The 19197-nt window shown below is 54.5% G+C and overlaps 1 protein-coding gene across 1 annotated transcript in view; it reads left to right on the top strand.

Annotated features, from left to right (window-relative positions):
- Positions 1-461: 461 nt before the first annotated feature.
- The window catches only part of LOC129325785 (uncharacterized), a 33576-nt gene continuing 14840 nt past the window's right edge, over positions 462-19197 (top strand). The window contains exons 1-4 of the mRNA XM_054973690.1: positions 462-493; positions 2776-2858; positions 5562-5903; positions 6849-7145. Of these exons, the coding sequence (XP_054829665.1) occupies positions 462-493; positions 2776-2858; positions 5562-5903; positions 6849-7145 (754 nt within the window). The remainder of the gene's footprint in view (positions 494-2775; positions 2859-5561; positions 5904-6848; positions 7146-19197) is intronic.

Genomic DNA, 19197 nt, shown 5'->3' with positions numbered 1-19197 from the left:
GGTTCCTTCCCGGGGGGGGGGGGGAAGCTGCGCCAAGAGGAAAACCTCACCTACAGCAAACGGGACAACCGGCTTCAAGCCGGTTCGAAACCAGTTCACTGTTCTGGTGTTCGCTCCCCACCACCACCAACACAGAAGCCCCCTCCCCAGGCCCCACCGACAACCCTCGTCTCTCCAGGGAGCCCCAGAGACCACAGCGCCAGCAATCCAGTCCCCATTGTGCATTCCCTTGAACGTTACGGAACGTGTTCAAGCACTTTGGTGGAACCGGCCTTCCAAAGGGGAGATTTTAGGATTGGCATCCCGGGGGAAAGTGGTGGTGGAGAGTGCCCTCAAGTCAGAGTTGACGTATGGCGACCCCTGGTGGGGTTTTCCTGGCAAGAGACTAACAGAGGTGGTTTGCCAGTGCCTGCCTCCGCAGCCCTGGTCTTCGTTGGGAGTCTCCCACCCGATTACTAACCATGGCGAAGGAGCACCAGGAAAGAAGTGCGAGGTTTGGGTCCAGTGGCACCTGGCTTTGGAGAGTCACAGCCAGCCAGTTCAGAACCTCTTCAGCCGTATGGCTTTCATCCCCCACCCCCACCCCCACCCCCTTGGGGAACCCCTTGCTAGAAGCCCTTGGCGCCTTTCACCTCCTGGGGTTCCTTGGGAACCTGCGTGGGGTGGCTGTGCCGTTTTCTAGATATTGCATCTGACCAAGGGAGCTTTGACTCTCGAAAGATTACACCCTGATCTCTTGTTGGCCTTCACGGGGCTATTAGACTCAAAGCTTGCTTTTCTACAGCAGACGAACACAGCTGCCCACCAGAAACTGTTAGTCTGCAAATAGTGGGGGGTAGGGGGTGGGATTGCACCCTATTGGCCAGGGGTCTTGGGCCCTGTCTATACTATAACCTTACAATGGCTTCATGCCTTTCCACAGACACTCCTGGGAGTCACAGTTTTGCTTGAGGATTCCTCACCTCCACCCACCCGGAGAGAACTACAACTCCCAAGATCCCCTAGGGAGTGGGGAGCCCATTGAGCTCCCTGCTTTTCCGGACTGTGGCTGTGTGCTCCTGGCTGCCAACAGGCCTGAGGGCTGCTGTGAGCCTCTCCCCTGTGAATGGGGGGGGGGCTGCTTGCCTTGGAGCCCTTTGAGCCTGGGGCAGAAATCTCCCCAACTTTCTGGAGTCCTTAAGTTAGGGTTTGCGCCCTGCTCTTCTCCTGGTCACTTCTCCCTATACCTATGTATATGCACTAGCTGAGGCTCACACTTCACGCATCAGGCAAAGCAGGCTCTGGCCGGCCAGTCTCCCAAGTGCCTTTTTATCCAGGGACCTCCAGGCTCTCCCTTCTCCATTTAATCATCACAACAACCCTGTGAGGCAGCAAGTTGGGCGGAGAGGGAAAGTGGCTGGCCCAAGGTCACCCCACGAGCCTCACGGGGGAGCGCTGGGAGTGGGGACCATCCGAGCCCAACATGCAAACCAGTCCGTCGCTCGCGGAAACTTCTGCTGCAGTAAACCTGTAGGGGGCCACAAGCCACAGCTCCTAGAGCAGGGCTCCTGCTCTGCCTGTAGCTTTTGCCCCTTGCGGCTATGAGAATTTCGTGGGGATGCCAACTCTGGTTGGGGATATCCTGGAGATCTGAGGGTGGAGTCCGGGGAGGGCGGGGTTTGGGGAAAAAGGATGTCCTCGGCAGGTATAAAGCTATAGATTTCACCCTTGGAAGCTGCTATTTCTCCAAGAGGAGTGATCTCTTGAGATGAGCTGTACTTCTGGGAGATCTCCAGGGCCCAGAAGCTGGTTTTGCTAAGATTTACTTTCTTCACATGGAAACCCAATATTTCAAGGGCAGGTTCCTTGAAATCAAGGCAGAAACCAGGGCGGAAGGCTGGGGAGGGGGTCTTCCCCCAGCCGCCTCCCCTCACTTTCCCCCACTCCTCCGTGCTGCCTGCGGGACTCCTTTGGCATTGCAGCCCCCTCCCCTCCTCCTGGTCGTAACCCCCCTTCCCCTCGACCTGTCATGTCTCCCAGTCAGAGGACGGGGGATTTGCGGGATTACAACGTTCAGACCAACTTCAGGATAAAAGGATAAAGCCGTGGTAAACTCAGGAAGCAATTTTCTTTATCCCCTTGAGCCGGGCCCTGATCCATCCCTTCCTGAAGGCGAAGCTGACAGTTGCGCTACTCGAAAAGGAGGGCCGTGGGGACTGGAGGAGAGCCCTGGGGGTGGTCCGGGGCCGGAGGGAGAGGAGAGGCCCCCTGCTCCGAGGCACTCTCGGTTCGGGGGCGGGGGGGGGCGCTTCTCTGCCGGGGAATGCAGGGGCATTTCAGCCCAGGGAGGGGGGGCGCCGCCTTCTGCGCAGGCTCCGTCCCACAGCCCCCCCTCGGGCGGCGGCAGCTCTCTCTCTCCCCAGCGTCTCTATCCCACGCAGGGTTGCCAGCCTCCAGGGGGTGGCTGGAGATCTCCCAGACGGGCACCTGGTCTCCGGGGGACAGAGATTTGTTCCCCTGGAGAAAATGGCTGCTTCGGAGGGGGGACTCTACAGCACTATACACCCCCCCGCCGGGAGACCCCTCCCCTCCCCAAACCCCGCCCCCTCCAGGCTGCACTCCCCCAAATCTCCAGGAATTTCCCAACCCAGAGCTGGCAACCCCAATTCCCAAGCCCCGCCGCCTGAGAGCTCCGTGTTGGAGATGCTGCCGGGCGAGGGTCAGAGCCGGGGCCTCCCGCCTGCCCGCCCGCCCGGCCTGTGCTCTGCCCCGGGGCCGTATCTGGTCTGCCTTCAGGCCGCAGTTTCCACAGCAGCTCCTTGGGGGCATGGAAGCCCCGCAGGCGGCCAGGGACACGAGGGCCAGCGGAAGGGTGCAGGGTGAGGCCTCATGGGCCCCAGGCCGCCTCTCCTGCTCAGCCCTGCCGAGACTGACACTGGCCCCCCTGGGAACGGGCACTGTGCCTCGAGAGACACCTGGCCTCGGGCAGCTGCCACACAGGGCAGAGGGAAGTCTGCTGGGCTGGAGAAAGTTGTCCACCATCTCTGACCTCCTCACTTAGGAGCTGCCCGAAGCTTCCAAAGAGCTCCCCGCCCCCAGGGAGAATGTCTGACCTTTTAATTGTTAAGATTATTTATTTTAAATATTCCTAAACCTGTCTCTCTCCCAGCACAGTTGGGATCTTTTAAAAAACGGAGAGGTGATTCAGAAATTTTCAAAATGTGTTTTCCTTGCTTTGTGAATGAACTTAAAGCAGATAGTTAAACCCCTTGCATAAAGACATGGGCCGCCTGCTCAGGAACGCCCGTCCCACGCCCAGATCCAGAGGTCTCTTCAGCCACTGAATGAATTCAGAGAGGTGGAAATTTGGGGGGGGGGCACTCTAAGGGAATCTCCAGACAAACAGGACCAGTGCAAGCAGCCCCCGCCCCATTTCCCACCCCTCTTGTGCGTCATGCTGAGCCCCTCGCACAGGCCCGGCTACAGCGCAGCCCACCGTGGGGTAATTTTGGCATTCGGAAGTAGTACAAGGAGCAAGACCTCTCAGGCGGGTATTTAATCTTCTCCTAATGCCCAGCCACAGCTGTTCGCTTTACATCAAAGCACAGATTACGGGGGGGGGGTGGGAGGAGGGGCTGCTGGCTGAGCAACCAGCAAAGGGGACCACGCAGCACCACAGTCTTCCTGGTGCGCAGTCCTTGAACGGTTGAGCATGCCAGGGGCAGGCGTGGTGATGGGGGGAAGGCTAGCCTGCGTTTTCCACCCTGGAGCAAAGATGCAAAACAGCTTCAGAAAGGAAGCAGCATGGGCGGGGGGGTGGGGGGCGGCAGTCATTTCCAGGCCTTGGCATTTGGGCAAGGAGATCAACGGAGTATCCCGCAAACATTGATGCTGATTCTAGAAACTGTCACACAAGATCATCCGCATCACAGAAGGGCAACTCCGCATAGGTAGCCCTTTCTCCCGAGAAGCTCACTGGGTCACTATGGGCCAGCTAGCCTACCTCCCAGGGTAGTTGTGATGATAAAATACAGTGGAGAGAATGATGCAGGCTACCCTGATAAAAACACATGAAATAAATGAACGCCTGGAAGAAAAGAGGGGCCCCTTTGATAGCCTCTGATGACCCTTGGCTTGACTGCCTCTTCGCATCCACCCTGCTCCCCCGCGTGCTGTTTCTGGAACATGAATGCCCTCAGTTGGGGGAGCTTTGTCTTCTCCTAGGTGCTCAGTATTTTTGAAATGATGCAAAATTCTGCCATATGCTGGAGTGTATAGATACATATATAGTAAACCCTCCAGATGGTTGATGGATTTTATGACGTAGTGCTTGGAACAAAATAACACCAGGTTTCATTGCGCTGTTCATATCTGACTAGTGTTTATTACTATAAGAATATTCAAAACCTATTCACCCATCCCACCCGGGCACAAATTGTGGGCCTTAATAGTGTAGTTGATGGGAAATTGACCTGTAGAGCCCAATGTGCGATGGACTCAGTTGCTTTTGTGGTTTCAGCAAACTGGATTTGTGTGACTGCTTTAATGAGTTTTGGTTGAAAGTCCATTGAAAGCTGAGCTCCAAATCACCAAATGAGTGAGGGTCCTTGGGAAAGTTGGCCTCAAAACTCCTATCAGGCTTGCTAAGTCAGTTTGCCTCATGAAGACAGGTGGAGGAGTAAGTCACCCCCCCTAGGGTGTTGTTCCTTGTTTGTAGATCCAGAGGAGTTAGCCGCGTTAGTCTGTAGTAGCAAACTAGTAAAGAGTCCAGTAGCACCTTTAAGACTAACCAACTTAGTCTGACGAAGAGAGCTGTGGTTCTCAAAAGCTTATGCTACATTAAAGTTGGTTAGTCTTAAAGGTGCTACTGGACTCTTTACTATTTTGTTCCTTGTTCGAGAGTTGTCGTGCTTTTGTGTGAAATGCAGCCTCTTGTGCACATTTGTTTGAAGTGAACCAGTTGACATGGAGGTAACATGGTTTCATTTATATATTCATCAGCCCTGAAGGTGGCAGGGGGTAAAGGGCATAGCTGAAAATCAGGGGATCCTCTCCACAAAATTTTTTGCAGCTTCCGTCCAGATAATTATCATGGGGACCAAAGCAAAAGCCAAGCTCTAGGCATGAATGTTCCCCTATCAAGAAAGGCCATTTTTTAATGAGTGAAGTAGAGAGTCATGCTGGTAAATGATTATTAAAGGCTCTTTTTATTCCAGTGTGCATAAGTGGTTCTCCCACTCCGCCACCACAGTGCCACCAGCTGGTACCAGTATAGATCTAGGGAGGAAATATCTTGTACCACTGCTGGAGCAAGCAGAACTTCTGGGAATGAGTGGGAAGGGCTTGCAGGGTGCAAAGGGTGGGGGGGGGGAATGTGCTAGCTTCACCCTCTCATTATTATTCCTCTCTTTGCTGGGAGGGGCCCCCAGAGCCTCCCCCAGATCTGAGAGAGCTGTGAGCCTCTTTAGGATCATGCGGCACAGGTTGAGAACCGTGGGTGAAATCCATTGACGGTCCAATACGTCTGGTCCGTGCCATGCTCTGGTGCACAGTTCATGCTTTGCCTTCTCTCTCTTTCCCAGCGATTGCTGCTGACCAGCCTCAGAGCCCCCCTCCCCGTCGGGTGAACGGAGTCCTGGGGGGCTCGGCGGTTCTCTCGGTGAACATTGCGCCCCGTGCCAAAGTGAAGGAGATTGAGTGGAGCTATCGGGCTGGATCGGGACCAGCGCTCCTGGTGGCTTTGTTTCGGGATGGCAGATTTGACCGCCCTGATCCCAGTGACCGGTTCAAGCAGAGGATCGACATGTTCAACGAGACCCTGAGGATCAGGGCCCTGGAGCTGAATGACAGCGGCATCTTTGGAGCGCGGCTGAAGATCTTCCCGGCCCTCGTGGAAGACCAGCTCTTCCACCTGACAGTCTACGGTAGGTGACCGTTTCGGAGTCCTGCTGGGTGCCTCACGTGCAAAGTGGACCTTCAGACTCTGCATGAAAAGCTACGAAAGAGCATCCCGCAGACTGAGAATTTGATCGAGGAGAATCCGGACTTCTTGCCATGCTTAGAACGACTTGTAAAGTTTTGCTTCAGTTTGATGAGCCATTTCAAAGAGGCGCTTAACCGCCACCTAAAGGCGAGTGCCTCTGGCAGATTTTTCTGGGATAACCCACACCCATTAATGCGCTGGAGGGGTCGTAGCTCAGTGGCAGAGCACGAGGTGCCTGCTCTGCAAGCAAAAGGGCTCAGGATACGGCTCTGTTAAAGGATGTCCGATCTGGAGGCCACTCAGAGTAGGTGATGCTTTGCTAGGGGGACTGCTGACAGGCTCCAGTATAGCTCAGGAGTAGCTGGAACTGACTTCAATCCACGTAGCGTGGTGCCCTTGGGTGCCATGGTGCCCACCGCTGTGCCTTCCACTCGCTCACTCAGAGCAAAGACCTGGTCCTGGCTTACCTCCATGTACCTGGAGCAGGAGGTGCTTCGGAAGAGTCCTGATGGCAGCTGCCTCCGTCACAGGAAGATGCTTGGCTTGGACCCCCAGTGTCTTGGGACTGGCTGCCGGGCCCACTGCCTGTTTGCAAGATACCCAGAGTGCCCACAGGGTCCACGAGGGTGGGGGTTCCTGCCACGGGGAGTCCTCTGAAGGAATCAAAAATCCTCTAGGACTGAAGAGATGTCCATCTTTCGGACATGGAAACCACCCCCTTGCATTTCCTGCAAGCTGCTGCCTCCTGCTGGGTGCTCTTTGCATAGATGGTTCCTAATCGGCAGGCCTGGTTCTCTGAGCCAAGAAGCACGGAGTGTTCAGGGAGCTGAATTTGACCCTCTTTATACCCACTCTTTGCACTGTTTTTTTCCCTCTTGACCCCCAGAGCCTGTTTTGACCCCGCGCATTAAGAGCCAGCTGGTCTCCAGCACCCCCAGCGGGTGCAACGTGACGCTTCAGTGTCTGTCGCCAGGGAAGGGCCCCGTGAACGTCACCTGGAGGAAAGGCAACCCCATCCGAGACCTTGGCAGCGCAGACAGATACCAGGTCTCTCCTGACGGCAGGACCCTCCAGCTCTCTTTGCAGCCCACCTCTCTGAACACCACCTACTCCTGCATGGCCAGCAACCCCGTGGAGCACAAGATCGTGTCCTTCGACTTGCAGAGGATCTGCCAGAGTGGAGGTGGGGGAGAGCAGAGGTTGGGTTTGCTCTTTCTTTTGAGGGGAGGAATCCTTGAGCGGAGCAAAGATTTAGGGTCCACGAAGTCTTGTCTTCTGTGGCCTTTGAGATCAGAACAAAAGAGGGGGTCAAGATGGTCACTTCTTGATGCCCTCATTCTAAATGATTGTTAGGAAGGCACAGGGAATTTGGTTAACCCCACAAATAGCTCAGTGGAGGCAACCTCTTCTTTGCTCAATGCGAGCACTCAAGTCAGTCAAAGGCCTTCTTGTGGCTGAAGATTACCCAAAGCAGGAAGCCCCATTAAGAATAAACCAGGGTTAATATTAAAACTAGAATAGATTTGTCTTCTAAAAATTCTTGGCCCTGCTTAGTATGGAATGTTCACCAAAATACTTGATATTGGCTGATATTTTGGTTCAGTGCGTCTTAGGTGACATGCAGTGGCTTTGGGCATTTAGCCGTGTGTTCTGCATAGCTTTGTATCTACAGCTCACACAAGCAAGGTCCTTTTTGAATGCTACCCAGAGGTGATTGTGCAGGACTCTGGTGGAGGGTCTTCTTCTAGAACCACTTGGATCCTATGCCTGATTTCCCTTCCTGTCGCTCTCTGGCTTCTACAAAGGATGTCTTCCAATGATCAGAGAGAAGCACAAGGGAATGTAAGTCATAGGATCCAAGCTGGTGTCTCTTCCAGATCAGGAGTTTGTCTGGGAGGTGTGTGCGTGTGTGTGCATGTGAAAGAGAGATGGCTTGCATTGTAAGCTGGCTCTGCTCTTCCCTTGGTGCAGTGGACACGTCCTTCTCCAAGTCCGGCTACATGGTCCTAACCATCGTCCTCTTGGTGCTAAGTCTCGGGGCTGCTTTTTGGTGCTGGAGGATCAACAGTGAGAAGTCCGCCCAGGCAGGTGAGCCCAATGTCTCCATCGGAGTCTTTTCATGGCCTTCCAGAGAGAGGCTGTGCCCTAAAGAGCCCAGGCCTTCTGGAGTTCCAGCCAACCTGGGTGCCTTGGGGATGGCTGGGTGCCCTTGGGCTTGGCCTGCTGACACAAGGCCGGGCCAGCGGCCTGCTTCATTGTGCGGTGACACAGTCTGGAATTGCTGCCCAACGTCCATGTTAGCCGTGAACAAGGGAAAGCCAAACCCTCTAGCCAAACGAAACATGATGGCAAACTCATGGTCCACCGTGGGTTCACCGTTGCCATTTTATAGTAATTTTTAAATGCCCTGATAGGGCCTACGGTGCAGAGCCCCCCGCCCCGTGTCTTTTAAGGCGCTGCAATAGCCACGGCCTTGAGCATAACCATTGGCTTGGTCTAGTGGCCAGGAAGCTCTTCAGCTCTTCTGCTGGTGCACAGGAGGGGAAGCGAACCTGCTTTCCCAGGCCCCTCCCTTTACAAGGTTTCTTTTCCTCCCAGCTACCGTCCCTACCGTCCAAGTGGAGGAGAGCCCGTCAGACCCTCAGCATGCAGAGGACCTGAGGAGGAGCCCCTCAGGAAGTAACAATAAGGTGAGTCTGCCCTGAGGTCTTCCCACAGGGCCTCCGCTGTGTCGAGCGCGAGGGGCAGCCTGCCCAGGACTCTTTCCCAGCCGGGCACGGGTTTTCTGAGGGCTCCGTGGAATGGCGTTTGCGGTCTGAAGGAAGACTCTTCCCTGCGCAAGAACGTAAGAGCTGCCTCACTGGACTAGCTCAAAGCTTCAGCTCACTGGCTAGTACCAGGTGCCACTGGGTGAAAATCCTGCAGGCCCAGCCCAGCAACCAGCAGCAGGCGGGAAAGAATTGGAAGGCTGCAGGAGCCACAAGGGGCTTCTAGTTATGTTGCTGGTGACACGCTGATGTCACTCCCCATGTGCCCAGAAGTGATGCCAGCGCGTTGCCAGCAGGCGCCAGGTATGCTCTGGTACTTGGAGACATAGGGGCAGTGAGGTTAGCAGGCCGAGACACTGCTGACATGGTTTGGGGAAGAGAGTTAATCTGCCCCTAAGAGCTATACATTCGTTGACGATATTCATGACATTTCAGATTTCAAATGACAATTTTCAGATTTCCAGCACAGCCATGTATCCTGCCATTAATGTGCCCCTGAAAGATCAAGATTTTTGTTTTCCTGTTCTTATTCAGACTTTATTTCAACATTTTCAGGCTACTGAGGTTTGGGACCTTGAGGGTTTAGGGGTTGCACTTTAGGAAAACCTGCATGGAAAAGTTGCTTTGGTGCAACTGAAAATGGTCAGGAGCCATCAAGGAGTTCTTTTTTAGTTGCTGCCCTGCTGGTGTTTGAGAAGCTGAAAGAAGAACCAGCAGGGGTCATGTAGTAGAAAAAGAGCTGGAGGAACTCATTAGCGTAACTCATTCGCATATGCTACGCCCCTTGCCATCACTGGAAGTGTGTCATTAGCATAACTGATTTGCATGTGCCACACCCCCTGACATCACCTATCCTGGCTGTTTTGGACCCAATCCTGCCCATTCAGGGCTGAAATTGCGCCCAAAATGGCAAAACGGGGCTGAAAATGGTCAGAATTGGGCTGCAGCTGAGCGGGAGAGTGATCCATCACCCATCAGAAGCCCGATCTGGGCTGTTTTGGCCCCAATCCAGGCTGAAACGGGCCCAAAATGGCTGAGAGTCAGGTGGGTGGGGCCACCTGACATGTGACCTCTTTGGGGAACTGCCGGAACTGCATTCCTGTGCGTTCCCCCTCGAAATGAGTCCTGAGAACCAGCCCCCCCCCACACCAAGGTCAACCGGTCCTCTCGCTCTGGCTTCCCAGAAAGCATCGAGCCAGTTCAGATTCTGGAGAGAGAGGCATCTTGGGAAGTCTACGCTGGCGGCTTCCAAACGTTTCCCACCCCGAAACCCCTTTTTCTGCTTGCCTCCTTGTGTCTAGTCCCTAAGTCTCCGAGAAAGTAATGCCGAGAGAAGCCCCCAGAGAGAACAGCTCATCACAACGGCTAACGACCAGATCCAAGGGAACTCGGACAAGACGCCCGAGGACAAGACCTAGGGCCTGGTGAGTCCTTCCCGTCCTTCGGTCTGGCTGGTGCAGACGACCCCAGCAAAAGCCACCCTCAGCCACTCATCCACCCCACTCTGGTTAAAGCCCCTGGGGACAGCACGGAGTCCGGTGGAGAGGCCAGCGGGAAGCGTTCACCTTCAGGGCCATGAGCCAGCCTGAGCTTTCCTCCGGCAGAGTTCCTGCTCATAGCTGTTGCCTTCGAGAGTTTCTGGTTGGCCACTGTGTGAGACGGGATGCTAGACTGGATGGGCCCCCAGCCTGATCAAACAGGGCTCTTCTTCCGCTTGGTGGCAGTGACCGCCGCTCCCTCCGTACAGCTTTGCAGAGCTCGCCCCATCCTAAATACCAGTACGAGTCCTGGTTTTTTTAAAGTTCCTTTCCTTGAAACTCTAATAGAAGTTTGCTTGATAGCTCTGACGCCCTTTCAAAAAGCTGCTCTTCCATCCTCTGAGATCCAGTTCTGAAGACGGGCTTAGAGATTTCCTGACATGGATAGAAAAGAAAGTTAACGGAAGCCCTTCTGTTCCCCTGCAGGAGCCGGCCAGAGAGGCTTTGTGGGGATTATAACCGGGGCTCAGAGAGAACCACGAGCTCAACCCCCTGCGTACAGCCCGGGACGTTCCAGTCCAGCCCTTTGGACACCGGAGGGGGGGAGATGCCTGTGAATGGACAAAGCGTTCTCTCCGACTTCCCACTGCGGGTGCTTATTTCCTGCCAGAGGCCCTCCTTCCCAGGGGGCCGAGGATGTCTTTCAGGCACAGGTTCGAATCTTGGGGAGGGCACAAAGTATCAGCATTCGCAAAGCACACCACAAACTGTTCTCTGGAAGGAAGACTCACCCTGAGCAGAACAGGTCGCCACCCGCACCAAGGAGTTTTCAGCTGCGTATCCCCATATCGGACCCAGGTGGCTGAGAGGAGGCTGCTGGTCCCTGGGCTCCAGAGAAAGAAGCCATTTTGATCTACGGAAGCATTACTGTCATGAAAAGCAGCAGCAGGCTCAGGGTCCCAGAAGAGCTCAGGGTTGCAGAGGGTCATGGCAGCTGCACGTGATCCAAGAAACTGTGCCTCAGTGGCCTCGTCCGCAGCACTGGAAGAGATCCCGGCATGTGCCAGGCAGCCTCTGCAGGTCTTGCCACGTCTACCCAGGCAGACCCCTGGGGTGAAAGGAGCCAGCACAAGCCCTGCATTCTTCTTGAGGGGCTTCCTTTCGACCAGAGTGACGTTGTATGCAAGGAAGGCGCCTGTCTTGGGACACTTCCGCCGCTCCTGGTTCTGCACAACGGACAATGGAGAATGCGAAGACCTCTCATCTCCCCGGCCGGTAGCGCAAAAGACGCCCTCTGGATGGATCTGCATTTGACTTTTATGCCGTTCCTGCCCTGCTGGGCCTCGCAGGCAACCGTCTCTCTGTCCCAGCTACTTAGGAACTTTGAGCCGAATAGGTCCAGCGGTCCAGGATTTCATCTTGCTGCTGTTTCCTGCTCAAACTAACAAGACAGAAGAGAATGCTCCCGATTGCTGAGCAGAACAGAGGAAGGAGAACGGCTGAGCCCCAGAATGGCAGGTGCTGGACCATTTCCTTACATGCCGATCATCTCGTTTCTGGATAAGCGAAGCTGAGGGGTGCAGAGGCGGGGAGTGATGACATTCCAAATTCAGAAAATGCAACGAAAGAATCTGGCGGCTAGCGGGGGTGGGGGGGTCGCTCTGGAGCCGTCGTGCAAGATGTAGCCGGCCCTTCGCGTTCAGGTGTCTGGGGTGCCTTCACTGCTTGCCAGCACCCGGCCACCTCCCAACAGCCTTCCACTTCCTCTCCCGGCCGAGGCTGCTGGCCGCCCCTCTGCCTTCCGTCTTCTGAGAGCCAAGCTACAAGTGACGCCTGACACAGGTTGGACACTAGTCGGCTTCCCTCAAGTTTTGATGGGAAATGGAGGTGTCCTGGTCTTGCAGCTGTAATGGAGAGCCAAGTTGTAAAACCAGGACGCCTCCATTTCCCGTCAAAACTTGAGGGAAGCTGACAAGTGTCCAACCTGTGTCAGGCATCACTTGTAGCTTGGCTCTCAGTTCTCGCCCCTCCACTACCTCTGCAGGCAGCTGCCTGGCTGCCCCCTCCCACCCGCTGGCCCAACTAGCTCCTCTAACTGGTGGGGGCTGGCTGGAGGCTGAGCTTGGTTCCCTGCCCCCCCCTGCAGGCCATCAGGGTACATTCTGCTTTAAAATCTTTGCCTCTCAGCCTCTTTTCAGTGTAGCCAGACTGTGCATGTCACAGAGCTCATCTCCCAAGTGCATGCAGCCCTAATTCGGATTGGGGCCATGGTGCAGAGAGAGGTGGAGCTCAGTTTTTCCCTTGCACCACTTTCCTGACCCCACACGGCCCCGTTCAGGCAGTGCTTGCACCACTGCGAGGGGTGCCAGTGTAGCTCAATGGTGCGCATGCAGCCCTCCTGTGGGGCAAATACCACCGTCAGGTCTGTTTGGGGTTAGAAAGCAGCATGTGGGGAAGGACGAAGCCCCTTCCTCCCCACGCCATGGTCCTCATCTGAATCACAGCCCCGACACTCGGGAAATGAGCTCCCTGGCACCTGATGGGTCAAAGTGAAATAACATTCGATTCAGAGTGGTTTGCAAAGTGTGTTATTATTATCCCCACAACAACAATCACCCTGTGAGGTGGGTGGGGCTGAGAGAGCTCCTAGAAGCTGTGACTCACCCAAGGTCAGCTGGCTTCAAGCGGAGGAGTGGGGAATCAAACCCGGCTCTCCAGATTAGAGTCCTGCCGCTCTTAACCGCTACACCAAACTGGGCGGGCTCCAAAGAGCCTTCCTCCAGCTTGAGTGGCCCTCGCTCCAATGGAGGAAGCCTTCCAAACCTTGCCCAGTGGAACGAGGGGACGGGGGCAGGATCCATCCCAGCCCGCTTGGGGGAAGCCCGTCCATAACATGCAGCTTGGCCCTGACTTGGGCTTCCGTTGGATAGGGCTGGCAAACAGCAGAGTGCGCTGCAGAGATCCGCTCCTCTTGTGTTAAGGGCAGGCCTGGCAGATTGTCCGGCTCTTTGCACAGCAGCTAGGCCAGAGCAAGGCTTTCAGCCTCCCGTTATGGCTTCCCCCAGTAAGCCGCTGCGCACCTTCTGAAAGTGTCGGGGCATGAGAGGAGAAGGCGGCCGGCTGGCGCATTTGATTCACTTCCTCCTTGCAGTGAAATGAATTCTGCACAGCCAGCTAGCCTCTGAACCCAAGGACTTACGGATTCTGTTTCTGGATAATCAGAGGAAAATACTGGAACCAGCTTGGGACTTGAAAGAGGTTCTTTCCTCTAAGCTTGGCCTTTGAGCCGTCCCCTTGTCAGAGGACAGGAGCGTAAGACCCACATGGGGCAGAGTCTACTGTGGCCAGCCAAGAGCACTTCCTGCTAAGGCATTTCTCCTGATGTGTTGTTCTGGAATATCCTTAGGCCTGCTCTCCCCCACACACCCCAAATTTCAAGACCTTCTTTTATATCTAACTACTCCTGCCAAGGTGCTCTTTGCTAGGTATTGGGGAAAAGAGTCAGGACCTAGTATTCAGGAACGGATTGAGAAGATGGAAGGAATATCTATCATGATTAAACTAGCCTTCTTGCAGAGGAGGAAGAGTGTAACTCAATTTGACTCAGTCTGGTTATCTGTGTTAACTGCTTGGATGTAGGTTTATTTGTCCATGGTGTACGGTGTATTTAACTTGGAAACATTTTCTCCTTGTTTCAAATAGAACGTTACAATTTTGTGAAATAAAATGATTAATAAAACAAGAAATGTTATAAATAAATAAATACAGTTTCTTTAGTTTTCATAAGTTAATTTAACACCAGTAGTGGGTGAGAAAATATTCATCTTGATTTAAGTCACAATGAATGCCGCCAAACTTCCTAAAACAAACAAATAAATAGAGCCGAAGTACAGCTGAAGCAGAGCAGATTACGAATAGCATCGCCTCCCCTAGACGAAAGAGCAGCGATCCCTTGCCGGAGGGCAGGTGGGATCACCCTGGAAACAACCAATCCGGGAACAGGCGCCCTGTGGACTCCTGAAACCCTCCGCATTCAAGAGCATCCCGTGCCCTCAGTCAGGGCAGCCAGACATTCCTTCCTGAATTATGTAACCAAGGAAGAGTCCTCTCCCGAGGCAGGTCCGCACGGCTGCAAATCTCACCCCTCCTCTGGGAACTGCCTGACAAAACTGCTTGCAAAACTGGGTTAAAAAGTGGACTGCCCCAAACGCTTCAAATTGGGTCAGTTTCCCCCCATCGCTGCCACACTGCGAAGACCGAGTTACAGACGGAATCCCTCGCCATGAACCAAGCCCAGTTTGTGCCCTGAGATCAGACCCCAGGCTTGTCTCTCCCCCTTTCCCTCCACTCTGCCCACCCCCTCATCTCTGTGCCTTGTGCAAAAAGTCCCTCTTCCCGTTAGGGTTGCCAACCTCCAGGCTGTGACCGGAGATCTCCCAGAATTACAGCTGATCTCCGGGCAACAGAAATGGCTGCTTTGGGATGTGAACTTTATGGCATTATACCTTGCTGAGGTCCCTCCCTTCCCCAAACCTCTTCTTCCCCTGGCTCCATCCCCCCAAATCTCCAGGAATTTCTTAACCCAGAGCTGGCAACCCTACCAATGCCATTCCCTGCCCTCTCGCTGCCTGTCTTTCTGGGCCACTCTAAATGTTACTTCCTTCCCGTTACTTTGCCAGGGACCCAACCCAGGCTGGAGAAGACACACAGCAGTTCTGGGAACGGCTTGCATAAAAAAGGAGAACCCAAAGGGACCCAGAGAGCTGCCACTGGGGGGTGGGGGGAGAGCGCCTGCCTTTCTCCCAAGAGTTTTTACCCGCGCACAAACAGTGCAGGGAGGGGGGAGTTTTCCCATACGTGCTGCCACGCGTGCAGGCAACACCTCCGTGCACAGCCGCTCTCTCGAGCAGGAGCTGCCCCTGACTCTCTTCTGGGAGAAGCAAGACAGCCCAGTCCTCCCCTTGTCTCCATCAGTAATGAATGTTTCGACCAACAACAGGCCTGCAGCTGCAGTGGCAATGGAGCTCCAACCTGCACATGGAGGGCTGCGATACGGGCAGTGTGACAAGAGCCTTGGAGAAGGAAAGAAGCAGGAACCCAGAAAACGAAAAGAGTGCAGAAGTGCCGTCATTGCACAGGCATGGGAGAGCGTGCACGCTTCTCAGCAAGCCGGTTTGGGTGCCAACATGGGCTTGCTGAGAAGCACAGGAGCGGTGCAATGATGTCACTCCCGGAGGTGATGTCGCACTGCCCTGGGAGCGCACCTGGGGCAGCATTCCCCCACCTTTCCCACCAGCCAAGTGAGTAAAAGCAGGGGGTGGAGGGGGGAATCCCCCGCCCCCAGCGCGGGAACGGCATCCCTACCCATGACCTTCCTAACAGCCTATTTCATGCGCTTGTCTTTGCAGGGGACTCTTGGGGTCAAACTGGACACGCAGGTCTTTGAAGGATAACGGAGCGCCCAAACGGTATCAGAGTGTTACCATGCAGGGAGGGAGGGCTCCTTCCTCCCCCCTCCCAAGGCATTTCCCCATGTCAAAATAGCACGGAGGAGAGGGCGTTTCCCTGTTTTCACCACTGCTTCTGCACAGAATACTCCATACGGAGCAGCACAGGCACCCCACCCTGTGCTCACTGCGTTGGAAAACAGCAGGAGTCCTTCCTCCCTCTGCGGTGGCATTCTGGGGCCATTTGGGCTCTCCTTTATTTTTTAACAGCCATTCTCTCCAGCTGTCATGTGGATGTGGGGATTCAAGTTGCATCTAAGCTGGATTTTTTAAAAAAAATTAAGGAGTGGAAAGGAAAATGGAGAGGAGGGGGAGGAATGGAAAGGAGGGGGAGGGAGTGGCTGGATACACTATAGTGGCCAATCACGATAAAGTGGGCTGGCAGAAGGTAGGAGGGGGGTAGAAGAGAGTGGAACGCTAAAAGACGGGATAAAGACTGTGCACAGGGATACAGCCCGGGAAACCCACAGAAAAGCCGCATAGTAGTCAGAGTGACTACACGTGGCGGCAAATCAGGTGCAGAAAAAACACGGCAGTACGCGAACGGAACCAGCAAAACTGGCCCACGAAGAAGGGTTTTAGCTCTTCCACTGGAACAGAATGCTAACTTTGATTTTGTGGATATGAGTCTTGGGATAGGCAAGCTGTGAGTATCCAGAAATGTACACGTGTTAGTTGGAAGGAGGGGAGACTAATAGGATCACAATTGTTGTGGGTACACACTGGAACAAAAAATCGCAACCTCTAGTATATGCTAACAGGGCCTGAACTTGCTGAGACTGAGAGGGAAAGAGACCGTGGGGGGGTCATCGTGGGCAGCTCAACGGAAGTGTCAATTCAGTGTGTGGCAGCGGTGAAAAAGGCAAACTCTGTGCTGGTGACTGTTACGAAAGGGACTGAAAATAAAACAGCCGATATTTTCTAGGAGGAAAGGTTGAAGAGCCTGATGTTCAGCGTCATGTCTTCTGTGCAGGCCCACGTGGGAACTGCATGCACAGAAGAACACTTGATGAACTACAGTTACAGGTAGGTGCACCCCTGTTCTCTCTCTGCACATTACAAAAGTACCAGGGGATGCTCAAATGCAGGATGTAATGTGTGGTCCTCAATTCACGTGCAGGCTGTTTCTTGCACAGGGCATGTGCCTGCTGCTTTCAGGGGAGCTCCCTTTGTACGATTGCATCTTCGAGTGCAGAGTGCCAATCCCAGGCTGATTCCAGACGGCCCTCCACATCCCGAAACGTCGGACGTCGTCACGCGGAAAACGCGAAATATCGCGTTTTCTCGTGCAAGTTTTGCGTGACCTCGCACAAAACTCGCGCAAGAAAACACGATATTTCGCGTTTTCTGCGTGCCGACGCGCGACGTTTCGGGATGCGGAGGGCCATCTGGAATTGGCCCTGCTCTGTTTTTGCTGTGAGAACAAGTACTGTAGGCTCCTTTGACTTGCCAATTTGCATTTCTTTAAGGTGTGAGGAACTGTCAAGATCTGCATTTCAATTAATAGAGGTGGGAGGTGGGGGAAACTGGGATACTTCGTTTAGAAGGAACTGATATCCAACCTGTGAATGTACTCACATGGAGCAAATTGAAGTGTGACTGTGCGATCGGGCGCATGGGAAGTTGGAGGGGGGACACTTTAAAAGAGGTTGACTTGAGCGTCCCTAGGTACTTTGCAACGTGTAGAGAGACTGTGAGACTTTTCAGTTGAGTGAGAAGATTACTGGGGGGGGGGCATGATAGAATTTTATATAATTCTTTATGGGGTAGAGAGGATAGACAGAGAGAGAGACCTTTTCCTTCCTCTTCCAGAAAAAAAAACTTGGCTTGCTGTGGCTGTGTTTTATCTGACTGGTGGGGGGGTGCCCTTTTCTTCAGCTTGGTTCCGTCACCACACAGACCGGCGGGGGGGAAGATGAGAGGCCCCTCTTGCTTTTGGCCAGACCCCTCCCTTCTCTCTGTCCTTTCTCTGTCACACTGCGAGTACAGATGGGCACGAATCGAATTACAGCCCCCCAAAATGTACGAACCAGGCTGGTTCATGGTTCATGAACCAGTGGTTCGTTGAAGCTCATTTCCACGAACTTCCGCAAACTGGTCTACTGGTTCGTTTGGATTGTAAAGGGGCAGTTTAAATGGCCATTTCCCCAAGGAAATGGCCATATAAACTTCTCCTGCAGCTTGCAAGCGGCAGATCCCTTTCAACTATCAGCTGGCAGGCGGCAGTGGGGGGGATCCCCCCCTTGCTGCCTGCCAGCTGATAGTTGAAAGAGCCCTGCTGCTTGCAAGCCGCAGGGCCCTTTAAACTGCCCAAACCGTAGCCCCCAACCCCCAGCCCCAGCCCCACACTTACCTTGCCCTGCGGGCCTGTGGCATCCTCCCCCTCCTCCCGCGAGGGGCGGGAAGGTCGTTTTTTGCATCTTCCGCTGCTGCGTGGGCCCACAGGGTGGTGGTGGAGGCCGAAAACGGCATTCCCGCCCCGCAAGTGGCCACCGTAGCAGCCATTTGAGGGGCAGGAAGGCTGTTTTCGGCCTCCTCCGCCACCCTGTGCAGCAGCGGAAGAGGCCAAAAATGGCCTTCCCGCCCCTCGCGGGAGGAGGGGGAGGATGCAGCAGGCCCACAGGGCAAGGTAAGTGTGGGGCTGGGGCAGGGATGGGGCTGGTGGGGGGATGGGGTTTGGGCAGTTTAAAGGGCCCTGCCGCTTGCAAGTGGCTTAAGTGTTGCCTGGCACAACGTCTCAGCAGTGCTCGCCACTCACTGCCAGTTTGTTCCTGGGCACAATTCAGTGTGCCGGTTCTCCTCGGAAGCCCCAAGAGTGATGAAAGGGGCCGCCTGCTCCCATGCCATGCTGCCCAATGGCGGAGGCTTTGGTCAGCGGCCCTCTACGTACCCCCCCCTTTCCAGAGGTGAAGCAGCTGAGCGCCAGAGACAAGGCCGGGGGGATTCTCTCCAGTTGCCTGGTGCTGCTGGGTGGAGATTTTGGTACCAGGTCAGGAGACCACCCCATCCTCAGGCTTTTTGGTTGGTAACAAGAAGTGAATAAGATATTGGATGCTCCGGGGGGGGGGGGCTGTCCTGTCTCCTGTAAAGCAGAGGAGGGCACGGTGCCTTTTCGCTCCAGAGAGCGGCAGCGTAATGTCTTCAGCGTCCACCAGGTGTCCTTGCTGGCTTTGAGGTGCTTCCTGCCTGCCTCCCTCTTCCGACAGGAAGGCTCCCCAAGTTAGCTGGTGAGGATGTCAAACCACCACCATAACCTGGAAGTACCAGTGCTGATCATTTCAGAAGGTGCGTCCCCCATGAGGTGGTGGCTGATGAAATCTTTGGGGGAAACAGGCAGGTGCCAGAGAGGTTTTGATTGTGCACCATGTAGGGCCTGGAATGTTATCAAGTGCGCCTTCAGGAGGCTCATTGGGGGGTGCCTCTAAGCACATCTTCCTTTTTAAAGGAAAACTTTACCACATCATGCTTCAGTATGTGTCATG

The sequence above is a fragment of the Eublepharis macularius genome, chromosome 1 (assembly GCF_028583425.1).
Source record: "Eublepharis macularius isolate TG4126 chromosome 1, MPM_Emac_v1.0, whole genome shotgun sequence".
In the NCBI taxonomy this organism is placed as follows: domain Eukaryota; kingdom Metazoa; phylum Chordata; class Lepidosauria; order Squamata; family Eublepharidae; genus Eublepharis; species Eublepharis macularius.
Note: the sequence above shows the minus strand (reverse complement) of the source record. Positions and strands in the feature narration are given on the sequence as shown.